At 47.7% G+C, this 12,999-nt stretch overlaps 1 protein-coding gene across 7 annotated transcripts in view; it reads right to left on the reverse strand.

The window, feature by feature from the left end:
• The window catches only part of LOC124004831 (protein phosphatase 1 regulatory subunit 37-like), a 67,081-nt gene that overhangs the window by 2,292 nt on the left and 51,790 nt on the right, over positions 1-12,999 (reverse strand). For 4 of the 7 annotated variants that reach the window (XM_046313651.1, XM_046313649.1, XM_046313655.1 and 1 more), the window contains 10 exons: positions 11,837-11,956; positions 9,898-10,048; positions 9,634-9,789; positions 9,234-9,346; positions 3,707-3,848; positions 3,362-3,528; positions 2,349-3,122; positions 1,884-2,117; positions 290-1,829; positions 54-152 (listed from right to left, as the gene is read on the reverse strand). In XM_046313651.1, coding sequence (XP_046169607.1) covers positions 64-152; positions 290-1,829; positions 1,884-2,117; positions 2,349-3,122; positions 3,362-3,528; positions 3,707-3,848; positions 9,234-9,346; positions 9,634-9,789; positions 9,898-10,048; positions 11,837-11,956 — 3,486 coding nt within the window. In that variant the 3' untranslated portion in view covers positions 54-63. Of the gene's footprint in view, positions 1-53; positions 153-289; positions 2,118-2,348; positions 3,123-3,361; positions 3,529-3,706; positions 3,849-9,233; positions 9,347-9,633; positions 9,790-9,897; positions 10,049-11,836; positions 11,957-12,999 lie in introns of all 7 variants that reach the window. The other 3 variants (XM_046313653.1, XM_046313652.1, XM_046313654.1) reach the window with 3 other exon arrangements.

A 12,999-nucleotide genomic window follows, 5' to 3' on the forward strand; every position in this document is an offset into this window, starting at 1 on the left:
CGACCTACACTATATCAAATAATGACGTGTCGTTGTAGTTCGTGTAGGTGTACCATGACAGGGCTATGGTGCGTCTCTCCCAGTCTCCAGGCTGGCCTCCAGCAACAGCTCCTCCAGATCCTGACCACAGCACAGCTCTGCTGTAACACTCACTAGAGAATGCACACACACTTCGTCAGACTTTGTGTGTGTCCGCAGGTGTATTATGTGTGTGTACTGTATGCATGTGTCGGTTCCAACCCTGTTGTCACTCTACAGACAGGGTGTTCCCTCAGAGCCTGTGACTCACCGTGCTCCATCACACAGCTGCCAGGCCCAGGCTTGGGGCCCTCGGTATCCAGCAGGTGAAGGGCGAACTCTGGCTTCAGGCCGTTGGGCAGGGCCGAGCCCATCATCTCCTCCACGCTCTCCCCCTCGTCTGTGGAGCTCTCGTCTGGGGACTCCTCTGCCTTGGGAGGGGAGCTACGGCCCTCCACTTTCAGAGAAGTGTCTGTCTCGGCTGGGACAGGTGAGGGCTCGGCGGGAAGGGTGGTCTGTGATTGTCCCTCTGGTTGGGGAGGCTGCTGCTGTAGTTGCTCTAGAACAGGACGTTGTTGTTGCTGCTGCTCCACCTGCACAGGAATTGCCTGTTGTGCTAGTTGCTGCTGCTCCTCCTCTGACAGATATAGTTCCTGTTCTGCTTCACTCTCTGTGGCTCCCTGCTCAGAGGGACTCTCTGGCACCACCTGTTGGTGTGCCTGTGGAAGTGTCTCTGCCGGTTCCTGTTCTGGGGGCAGAAGCTCAGAGTCTGGCTGCACTGTTTCAGGCTGTGACTTGAGTGGTGCTGTTAGAAGCAGACCCCCCAGGGGCTTAGTGTTAGTCTGCATCGCTAGCTGAGGCACTAACGGTTGCTGAACTGTGTCGCTAGCCTGTTCCTGCTGTGGAAGCCGTTCTGACTGCATCTCAACTTCCTCTGTGTTGGTTTGAGACTGTTCACAAAATGTCTCTTCTACTGGGTCCTGACTCGCCTCCTTTTCTACCACAACCTCCTCTCCTTCCAACACAGCTTCAGTGGACTGCTGTTCAACAGCAGACTGTTCTAGCCGGGGCTCTGTAGTTGTCTCTACCATCTGCTCTGTCTGTTGGGGTGATGCTAGTGATTGAGTGGCTACATCTTCTGTAGGAAGGGACGGTGTGTGTGACGGCTGAGCTGCTGTTCCTGGGCTCTGCTCCGCCAGTACAGGTTGCGAACGGTCTAGAACGCCCTCAACTTCCTCCTCTGTGGGTTGGGTTAGGAGGTTGGATGGTAGTTCTAGCGTCTCAGATGGGTCATTAGGAGTCTCTACTACGGCCTCCTCTGAAGAAGGTTCCTCTGGCGCAACAGGACTCTGCTCAGTCTGTTTAGGATCTATTGTCTGTGATTCATCTAAACTTTGGACCAGCTCCTGTGTCGTGGGCGTGGTCTGGGGTTGTGTCTGTTCTGTCAGGCTCTGTGTCACCTCCTGTGTAAGTGGCGTGGGCATGGTCTGGGGTTGTGTCTGTTCTGTCAGGCTCTGTGTCACCTGTGTCAGTGGCGTGGTCTGGGGTTGTGTCTGTTCTGTCAGGCTCTGTGTCACCTGTGTCAGTGGCGTGGGCTGGGGTTGTGTCTGTTCTGTCAGGCTCTGTGTCACCTGTGTCAGTGGCGTGGTCTGGGGTTGTGTCTGTTCTGTCAGGCTCTGTGTCACCTCCTGTGTAAGTGGCGTGGGCATGGTCTGGGGTTGTGTCTGTTCTGTCAGGCTCTGTGTCACCTCCTGTGTAAGTGGCGTGGGCATGGTCTGGGGTTGTGTCTGTTCTGTCAGGCTCTGTGTCACCTGTGTCAGTGGCGTGGGCTGGGGTTGTGTCTGTTCTGTCAGGCTCTGTGTCACCTGTGTCAGTGGCGTGGTCTGGGGTTGTGTCTGTTCTGTCAGGCTCTGTGTCACCTCCTGTGCAAGTGGCGTGGGCATGGTCTGGGGTTGTGTCTGTTCTGTCAGGCTCTGTGTCACCTGTGTCAGTGGCGTGGGCTGGGGTTGTGTCTGTTCTGTCAAGCTCTGTGTCACTTCCTGTGTCAGTGGCGTGGGCATGGTCTGGGGTTGTGTCTGTTCTGTCAGGCTCTGTGTCACCTGTGTCAGTGGCGTGGGCTGGGGTTGTGTCTGTTCTGTCAGGCTCTGTGTCACCTCCTGTGTAAGTGGCGTGGGCTGGGGTTGTGTCTGTTCTGTTAAGCTCTGTATCACTTCCTGTGTCAGTGGCGTGGGCATGGTCTGAGGTTGCGTCTGTTCTATCAGGCTCTGTGTCACCTCCTGTGTCAGTGGTGTGGTCTGGGGTTGTGTCTGTTCTGTCAGGCTCTGTGTCACCTCCTGTGTCAGTGGTGTGGTCTGGGGTTGTGTCTGTTCTGTTCTCACCTCCTCCTGTGAGGGTTGTGAAGGGGGCTGTGGTCGATGTGTGGTTTGCTTCACTAATGACACCACTGGCTCCTTTGAGGCCTGGGGCTTCCCCAGAACCTGCTGCTGGTCAGAGGGGCTCTCTACTCTGGTCACCATAAAGATCTTGTGGCCCCTCCCGGGGCTCGACACAGAGATACAGCGGCCCGGCGAAGGGGGCGTACCGGGGGGGCCCGTGGACTCCGTGACGGTGATCCCTGAAATGAAAGCCCCCGTAGCTGGTGGTGTAGAGGGAGCGGTTGGCATCTGTGAGGCACTGAGGGGGTGCTGGTTTGTCGCTGCCCGGAGTGAAGGGCCAGTGTGTTTGGGGACAGTGGAGACGGTGGGCGCTTTAGAGAGAACCACCTCTTCCTCCTCATCATCGTCTGTGTCAGAGTCTGACTCCAACAGCAAAGGCAACACTATTCCCTCAGAGCACACTGCCGATTGGCTGTTAGTCAGGCTCGCAGTGTCTTTTACTCCTTCCTCTCCTCCCTCACACTCACCATCTTTCCCATCTTTTTCAACATGCTCGCCAGAATCAGCTCCATCCTCCTCTTCAGTTCTGTCCTCGGTTGCTATCTCGGCCATTGAGGCTGAATGCATCTGCTGCTCGGTCTCCTTCTCCTTGGCTAGGATGAAGTTCCGCTTACAGCCGTTCTGGATTTCAGCCAGCAGGGAACGCTGCGTATCGATGAAACTCTTCACCTGGGAGACAGAAGGAAAAAACAGAGGGATGAGAACTAGGAGATATCGGGGGTTTATACATTGATGTTCCCCCATCTACGTCAACCTTCCTCCCCCCATTCCTACAAATTCATTTTCCCATTTATTTTCCCTGGACAACAGAATTCATCGTGACAATGTATTACAAAAGGGCAATTTGCATACAGTTCCCCCTCCTTTCTGTACTTCTCCCCATCACCTCCCCCTTCCCCCTCTCTCACAGTCTCTTTCTTGGGCTCTCGGTCCAGGTCGAGGCGTAGGAGGGAGGTGTTGACTTTGAGGGCCAGGGAGAGGGCCATGAGGCCCCCCGTCTTGATCTCATTCTCCCTCAGGTCCAGACGCAGCAGCCGGGGGCTCTCGGCGATGAACTCTGCCACTGCCACGGCACCTGACATACGGTACAGGGGGAGAGGTGGTGGTACAGGGCTCAGCTCAATGCCTTTTCACACACTAACAGCTCCGTTTACATGCACAATGAGTTGTTTTCAATCAAAATGATTGTAATAGCTGTAAATAGCAAAACAAGGACATACACCACATGCGTACACACACAAACACACACACACCCTCGCAGGACAGCTTGGTGGATGCCAGGCCCAGCCTGAGCACCGAGCGGTTGGAGATCAGCCCGTCCTTCAGCTTGTGGACCCCCTCGTTCCCCACAGAGTTATGGCCCAGATTTAGGGTCTCCAAACTCTGGGTACAGGGCTAGAGCGAGAGAGAGAGGAACAGGGTTTACATATAGCATAGGACAGTGGGCAGAAAATATACTGTTACGTACGAAGTAAACAACAAAGTGCCACCAGATGGCTGTATCGATCACTTTCAAAATGTATATACAGTTGAAGTCAGAAGTTTACATACACTTAGGTAGTAGTCATTAAAACTCCTTTTTCAAACACTCCACAAATTTCTTGTTCACAAACTATAGTTTTGGCAAGTCGGTTCGGACATCTACTTTGTGCATGACAAGTCATTTTTCCAACAATTGTTTACAGACAGATTATTTCACTGTATCACAATTTCAGTGGGTCAGAAGTTCATACACTAAATTGACTGTGCCTTTAAACAGCTTGGAAAATTCCAGAAAATGATGCCATGGCTTTAGAAGCTTCTGATAGGCTAATTTACATAATTTGAGTCAATTGGAGGTATATCTGTGGATGTATTTCAAGGCCTACCTTCAAACTCAGGGCCTCTTTGCTTGACATCATGGGAAAATCAAAAGAAATCAGCAAAGACCTCAGATTAAAAATTGTAGACCTCCACAAGTCTGGTTCATCCTTGGGAGAAATTTACAAATGCCTGAAGGTACCACGTTCATCTGTACAAACAATAGTACGCAAGTATAAACACCATTGGACCACACATCCGTCATAGCGGTCAATAAGGACATGCGTTCTGTCTCCTAGAGCTTAATGTACTTTGGTGCAAAAAGTGCAAATCAATCCCAGAACAACAGCAAAGGACCTTGTGAAGATGCTGGAGGAAACAGGTACAAAAGTGTCGATATCTACAGTAAAACGAGTCCTATATCGACATAATCTGAAAGGTCACTCAGCAAGGAAGAAGCCACTGCTCCAAAACCGCCATGAAAAAGCCAGACTACGGTTTACAACTGCACATGGGGATAAAGATTGTACTTTTTGGAGAAATGTCCTCTGGTCTGATGAAACAAAAATAGAACCGTTTGGCCATAATGACCATCGTTATGTTTGAAGGAAAAAAAGGGGGAGGCTTGCAAGCCTAAGAACACCATTCCAACCGTGAAGCACGGGGGTGGCAGCATTATGTTGTGGGGGTGCTTTGCTGCAAGAGGACCTGGTGCACTTCGCAAAATATATGACATCATGAGGCAGAAAAATCATGTGGATATATTGAAGCAACATCAGTCAGGAAGTTGAAGCTTGTTTGTAAATCACAAAGCCCTGACCCAATCCTATAGAACATTTGTGGTCAGAACTGAAAAAGCGTGTACGAGCAAGGAGGCCTACAAACCTGACTCAGTTACACCAGCTCTGCCAAGAGGAATGGGCCAAAATTCACCCAACTTATTGTGGGAAGCTTGTGGAAGGCTACCCAAAACGTTTGACCCAAGTTAAACAATTTAAAGGGAATGCTACAAAATACTAATTGAGTGTATGTACATTTCTGACCCACTTAGAATGTGATGAAATAAATAAATGCTGAAATAAATCACTCTACTATTATTCTGACATTTCACATTCTTAAAATAAAGTGGTTATCCTAACTGACATAAGGGCATTTTTACTAGGATTAAATGTCAGGAATTGTGAAAAACAGAATTTAAATGTATTTGGCTGAAGGTGTATGTGTATGTAAACTAGAGTCAGAGTTCAAGTAACAGACATCTCAACATCAACTGTTCAGAAGTGAATCAGGCCTTTATGGCCAAATTGCTGCAAAGAAAACACTACTAAAGGACAACAATAAGAAGAGACTTGCTTGGGCCTAGAAACACGAGCAATGGACATTAGACCGGTAGAATTCTGTCCTTGGCCAGATGAGTCCAAATTTGAGATTTTTCGTTCCAACCGGTATGTCTTTGTGAGAAGAGTTGAAGAACGGATGATCTCCGCATGTGTGGTTCCCACCGTGAAGCATGGAAGAGGTGTGATTGTGTGGGGGTGCTTTGCTGGTGACACTGTCAGTGATTTGTTTGAGATTCAAGGCACCCTTAACCAGCATGGCTACCACAGCATTCTGCAGCGATACGTCATCCCATCTGGTTTGCGCTTAGTGGGACTATAATTTGTTTTTCAACAGGACAATGAGCCAACACACCTCCAGGCTGTGTAACGGCTATTTGAGCAAGAAGGAGAGTGATGGAGTGCTGCATCAATGACCTGGCTTGCACAAATCACCCGACCTCAAACAAATTGAGATGGTTTGGGATGAGTTGGACTCCAGGGTGAATGAAAAGCAGCCAACAAGTGCTCCACATATGTGGGAACTAATCCAAGACGGTTGGAAAAGCATTCCAGGTGAAGCTGGTTGAGAGAATGCCAAGTGTGCAAAGCTGTCATCAATGGTGGCTCCTTTGAAGCTAAAATAAAAAATATTTTGATTTATTTAACACTTTTTTGGTTACTACATGATTCCATATGTGTCATTTCATAAATGTGATGTCTTCACTATTATTCTACAATGTAGAAAATAGTAAAATAAAGAAAAATCCTTGAATGAGTAGGTGTTCTAAACCTACATGCACATGTCTCTCTCCCATTATGAGAGTGCAGTGGAGGCAGTCACAGACCTGCCAACTCTGTCCAACTTTTTAGAGTACCACATGCGCGAGCCAAATTGGAGATTCAACTCGCAAATCCAGTACAAAGGCATTTTAGAAGCATTGCCTCTAAAGCTAATAGCGGACACTCATTCATTCTTCATCGGGCAGTCTTCTAAACTCCCGACTCCATTTAATGCCAAGATGTTTATATTTATTTTTGATTATACTTTTGTAATGCGGATCATAATTACAGTACAGTCTGTCAGGTTGCGTGATCCTCGTAACATTACGTGGAAAATACAACTAATGAGACGCAGAATTATGTGTATCATAACCGCACAAATGCGTCAAGTTATTTTTCATATTTGCATTGAATTTCTTTCACTAGCAAATGTGAGTTAACTGCTGGCACTTTAGAGCCCACTGAAAGTCCATCTTATGTCCGAAAAGGGATTTGTCCATGTGTTTACGTACAGCTGACAGTCGGCAAACTCAGCATCACAACAAACAGGAGGGGCAGACACGAGGTAGCTACGTCAAATAATGATGTATTAATCTCCATGTCCATTGACACAAACTCCGTACATGTCTGTTGCAGCTCAAGAAATCGGGATGTTAGATTTACTCAGTGGATTTATTAATTATTAAAATGTTTAAAAAACTACAAATAAATCAAGCCCTATTCATTTCTGCGTACATTTAACTTGGATCTCATACCTGCGTACATGGACAGAGAATTGCGTAGTTGGTACACAAAATGCGTGCATGCTGGCAGGTCTGCAGTCATGGGATCTCTTGCATGAGTGTTAGAGGAATGTCCAGAGCGTGTCTTCTGCACCACTGGACCCAGTCCCTGATGGGAATGCTAGCTGACAGGCCTCTCTGAAGACCCGGAATCTTGTGTCTACGCGCCAACATTCCCAGAAGGCCTCAGTATTCCCAACACTCCTCAATCTAAAGGGACATCATTCTAGTAGCTGCTGCCTTAAATTTCTATATTTTGATATGGTGAGGTAGGAAGTATCAGTCGTACCAAACCTGTCCATCTGGAGGTCCAACTAACCTTCATGCCAACTGGATAATATACAGTATAATCACAATTAGTGATGCACCGATATGACATTTTTGGCCGATACCGATATCCAATATTTTCCTTGCAAAGAAACGATGATAATAGCCGATATTTAAAATACTGGTGTGCTTTTAAGCATTCTAGTATAGTTAAATAGTTAACACACACACCACTACAATCCTTGGTTCAAATCCAGGCTGTATCACATCCGGCCGTGATTGGGAGTGCCATAGGGCTAAATATTTATTAACTATAACTATTTATTTTCATGAACTGCAGTTCAATTTCAATAGGCGAACAACAAGTGGTAACCTATCGAATACTTACTAGGATTCCTAAATCATTGCTAAGAATAATTAAAATGTTTCTACTGGTCATTGTTTTCAGGCTGGTTGTATGTGTGCTAGCTAGGTACCAAGCTAAAGCTAACGTTAGCTACCCCAGAAGTTGCGGTCGAACAAATGATGCTTCATTACCAACGCGGTATTGTAAACACATCGTTCGTGACCGGTGTTTACAGACTTTTTGTACAGCTTTGACAGTGCTACAGTATCTTTTTTGACATGCAAAGACCCAAACGGCATTCCATAGTATGTATGCCGTGAAGCTAATGGCAGTGACGCTATTACTGTGCAACTCCGGTAGAGCAACATCTGAAAACATAGCGTACTTGGTAGTGTGTACCGGTGCTCGACCAGTCGGCGAAAGCCATCATCACCCACGACAGAGAACGGTCAACTGTCAAGGGCAATGAATTCCATTATCTTGGCTTTAATGGATTTCGCCTTTTGAGTTGTCTCGCTGAAATGTTCTTACTCTTTGAAATGACTGCTCCATCCACACAGCAGATATTGTGTGGGCTAGGTCAGGAATGCTGTGTTGCACTTGTAGCGCAACATTTTACGTGGTGTTATTACGTCATGCACCTACGTTATATAGGTATGCACCGTAGCTTTGACATCGGGATTTAACGTCAGCTTTAAACTCGACACCCGGCCGATACCAATGTTGGCATTTTTAGCTAATGTCGGCCGATATATCGTGTATCCCTAATCACAGTATCATCCACCCAGTTTGAAAAACACGCTCCCTCAGGCCTGCTAGTCCTCCACAAGGTCAAAACATGACCTTTCTCTATGATAAAAGGACTGTTGGGAGCAGCACTAGTACGTGCATGAGCCACCATCCCACTGACTGACAGGCCTAGATATAGACATCACTACCATGCCTAATTCAAGGCCCAGCCTTTAAAGCTGAGCCCAGCTTCTCTGTCTTGACAGGACAAGCCTGAGACAGGCTGGGCAGGGGAGATAGTAGTGGGAGGGAAAGGGCACACCAAAGAGTCACATTACACTGCTATTGACATCACTGAAAGCAAAACCTGACTGACCGTCAGTCACATTAGCCATATGGGTGGGATTCTTTACAGTTCATTTAACTGTATAGCTTGCCTCGACCGTGTTATGAACTTCATGTACAGAATGGTGTCCAATGTAACTGCAAACGCATGTCTATGGTTCTGCAGGGAACCCATAGAGACTCATAGTCTGTTTTATATGGGGGACATGTGAGGCAGGCTCCAGACACACACACAGAACTGTTTAATCAGCAGAGTCCAGGGAGCACATGCAAACCACAGTTTCCTCAACCCTAATGACTGTATTACATTTGTATGTGTGTGCACGCACATGAGCAAGATGCTTCGTATTTCACTGTACTTGTGTATGTGACATTAAAACATCTTATATTTTTGTTGTGCGTGTGTGTTTACCAGTGCAGCTGCGAGGTAGCCCATGCCATTGTGCGTTAGCTGGTTGTTCCAGAGCACCAGAGTGACCAGGCCTTTCCTCTGTTCCTTCAGGCCTTCACAGACATAGGCCAGACCTGTACACCACACAGAGGGAGAGGTAGAGAGAGGTTAGGGCTAGACCTGTAGACCTGACCTTTTGGACTACGAGACGGAAAACTCAACACTGGGTTACGAGGTTGTCATGATGTGGCAGAAAAGGTGTGTGAGAGAGCGACAGACAAGAAACAGAGAAAATGAGAGCGAGAGAGAAAAAGTGAGAAAGAAAGGTTCAGACGGGGTGAGAAAGGGAGCGAGAGAGAGGACTAGACAAGAAACAGAGTGAAGAGGTTGGTGAGATGATAGCAGTGAGCTGTATCCCTACCAGAGTCCAGTATGTGGTTGTTGCGGAGGTCCAGTATCTGGATGTTGCAGTTGAACTTGAGCAGGTTGCCCAGCTGTGCAGAGTCCTGCAGGCCGTTCAGCTTGTTATCAGCCAAGTACAGCTCCCGTAGGTTCATGTTCATCTTCAGAGCCGTGGCTGAAGAGAGGGAGGGAGGGAAATGAGTGAAGGATGAGGAAATGGAGGCAAAAAAAATTCTCAGTTAACAGTGATGATTTCCTGTCTCCCCTCTTTCCGTCCTGTTACCCAGCAGCATGAGTGGTCGTCCAGAGAGCCCAGCATTCTCCAGGTGCAGCACAGCAAGACTGCCGCTGATGCGGAGAGCCCGTGCCACAAACGGGGCAGAGTGGTCCAGCAGGGGTGTGTTGCGGGCGTCAAGGTACTGCAGAGAGCTCGTCTGGTGACAGACAAAAACACAAACCAACATTTCAAAATTCATATTTATTTTATTTAGCCCTTTTTACATACGCAGTTGTACAAAGAAAGGAGACCCATTTTCTAGATATCATTACAGACATCCTCATGAGTCACTGACACCTTCTTACAATCAGAGGTAGAAACAACATTTTCTCCTCCGTGTAGATGTAACAGTATAGACTTTACGTCCGTCCCCTCGCCCCGACCTGGGCGTGAACCAGGGACGCTCTGCACACGTCAACAGTCACCCTTGAAGCATCGTTACCCATTGCTCCAAAGCCGCGGGCCTTGCAGAGCAAGGGGAACCACTACTTCAAGGTCGCAGAGCAAGTGACATCACCGATTGAAACGCCACTAGTGCGCACCACCGCTAACTAGCTAGCCATTTCACATCGGCTACATAGACATGCTAACCCATGAAAGCAGACAGTTTTGCTTGCGTCTTCGGTAAGCCGGCGATCTATAGCCCACGTACTGTACGCTGGGGCTAATATGGGCGGCCGGTAGCCTAGCGGTTAGAGCATTGTGCCAGTAACCGAAAAGTCGCTAGGGGAAAAATGTCGATGTGCTCTTAACCACGTGTGCACAAACACGCTCATATAGAGGACGTCCTTGAAATATATATTGGATAATCCTCCCAGCATCCCTGGGTGTGGGAACAACGTGCACAGGCAGGCAGGTGCGCACACACACACACACACACACACCTTCGGGTTTTACTGTGACCTGACCTCTCTTCCATAATCCAGCAACCTCCCGTAATCTGTAATCAGAGCTCTGATAGTGATGACTCAGTTCACAGTGCCAGTTAAGAGCATTATCCCCTGGCTGGTACTGGAAGCCAATACCATTATTCTCTAACAAATACATACGACTCCCATGCAGCGATGATGACATATTCATAGCCATGTCCAGACACGCACAGCACCTCTGCTAATGTAAAGGACGTCGCTCTGCTTGCTCAGAGTATTTCTTCGCCTGCGATTTGGCTCACAGGCTCAATCCCAGGACCTCTGCCTTGCAAACACGTGACCTCCCTCCTGAAGCGTCTCTATACATCACGCTATTGAAAAAGGCCTTCAAATTGAGCACGGGGCAGCGCTTCACACCGAGGAGTGAGTTTCACAGATCCCAGTCTACTACACTAACACGTACGCCAAAAAAGCTCATGCGTGTATGTGCACTGAACATATGAATACAAAAAAACCTTCGGCATGCCCGAGCATCCGATCGCTGCCCCAGGGGGTGCTTAAGGTGGAGACCGCAGGCAAGTCTCATCATCAAGTGTTAATGTCTCACTGTGTTTCATCAACTCAGGGGATAAGGATACGTTACAAACCCAGTTGGTTTAAATGCATTCAACACATGCTGCTGGACTCTACCCATTGTGTCATTGAAGAATCACTTGCTTATTCTGATTACTAAATACTGCAAGATTTAAAAACACTTTACCCCAATCCTTAAAAGTCAAAACATTGGACTATAAATTGCACCTTCCTGTACTATACTTATGCTACAATGTTTATTCTATTCTACTGAGCCATTTCCTTCATGCTTGTATATTCTTAGCTTTTCTTATTGGTTGCTGCTTTGTCGAGGATGAACCTGCAAGTAAACATTACGTTGGACAGTATATACCATGTGTATCCCGTACATACGACATTCAGAAAATCGTTTAGAAAATCCATAAAAGATAGTTGGTGATATCATGCATCACATCCTCTGTTCTATCATTCATTTCACACCCCTCGAGGTCAAGACCTCTCACCTTCCTCATCATGTGGGCTGCGGCCTGCCAGCCGCGGGTGCCGATGTGCTTGTTGAAGGAAATGTTGAGGTGTGTGGCCGACTCATAGTACTCAATCATGTCAAAGAGAGCTGATGCACCCTGGGAGGAAGAGAGGGGAGAGATGTTTAGAGGGGATCAAATGTTAGGCCACACTTTACACTGGCCTTATGTCCTAACTACTAAGATAAGAAAAATATTCCTTAAACATATTCCCTACAAGTGTCACCGTATGTTGTTTTTAAAAAAGTAGAGGGGGGTGTTATGGGAGGAAGGGCTGACAGTGTTGTGCACAACCTCTTACTACAGAAACGGCTAGCTGGCTCAAGGGTGGTGGGGGGCTGCTGGAACATACCACTGGTTGGTGAGTGTGCGTGCGAGCGAGCGTGTGGTTGAGAGTGCGGGCGAGATGACTGGCTAGGGCCTGTGGAATTATTCATGCAAATCAAACAGAACATATGTCAATCTATATCTTGCAGGCTTGTTTTCAAATTGCTGTGCGTTTTGTTGCCAACCTATTTTGCTACCTGACAACTTTACGGGTTTCACTTTTTAATTACCGTTCATATATTTATTTTTTCCTCGACTTTTTCACTCCGGACGCTTTATCTGGACACGATTCGTCAGGACCTCCAACAGCCGAAGCTAAGTAGTAACATTAACATGATGCCTTCTAATTGCAGCCGCTGTGCTCGCCTTACGGCGAGGATAGCTGTACTGCAAGCCCAGCTTCAGACGCAATCGTTAGGCAAGGGTAATTTCAGTGTAGGAAAGGATGAAACAGCGTCTGTGCCACCAGTAAGTACAGATAGTAGTATAAATCCCCTGGCACAGTCCCCGCAGCCGGACAACTTTCTCACGGTTTCTGGAAGGAAATGCTGTAGGAACGCTCAACCGGTGTCGCTCATTCAGCAGACAGAAACTTTCAACCGGTTCTCCCCATTAAGCAGCGGGTCGGTGTCAGAGGCCGAGTCTTCTCTGGTCTCTACTCCTCCCGTTACGGGGTCTGAGACGCCGAAGCTTCCCACCATTAGCTCTGACAAATTGAAAACTCTAGTCATTGGCGACTCCATTACCCGCAGTATTAGACTTAAAGCGAATCATCCAGCGATCATACACTGTTTACCCGGGGGCAGGGCTACCGA

Source organism: Oncorhynchus gorbuscha, linkage group LG19, assembly GCF_021184085.1.
Source record: "Oncorhynchus gorbuscha isolate QuinsamMale2020 ecotype Even-year linkage group LG19, OgorEven_v1.0, whole genome shotgun sequence".
Classification (NCBI taxonomy): Eukaryota; Metazoa; Chordata; class Actinopteri; order Salmoniformes; family Salmonidae; genus Oncorhynchus; species Oncorhynchus gorbuscha.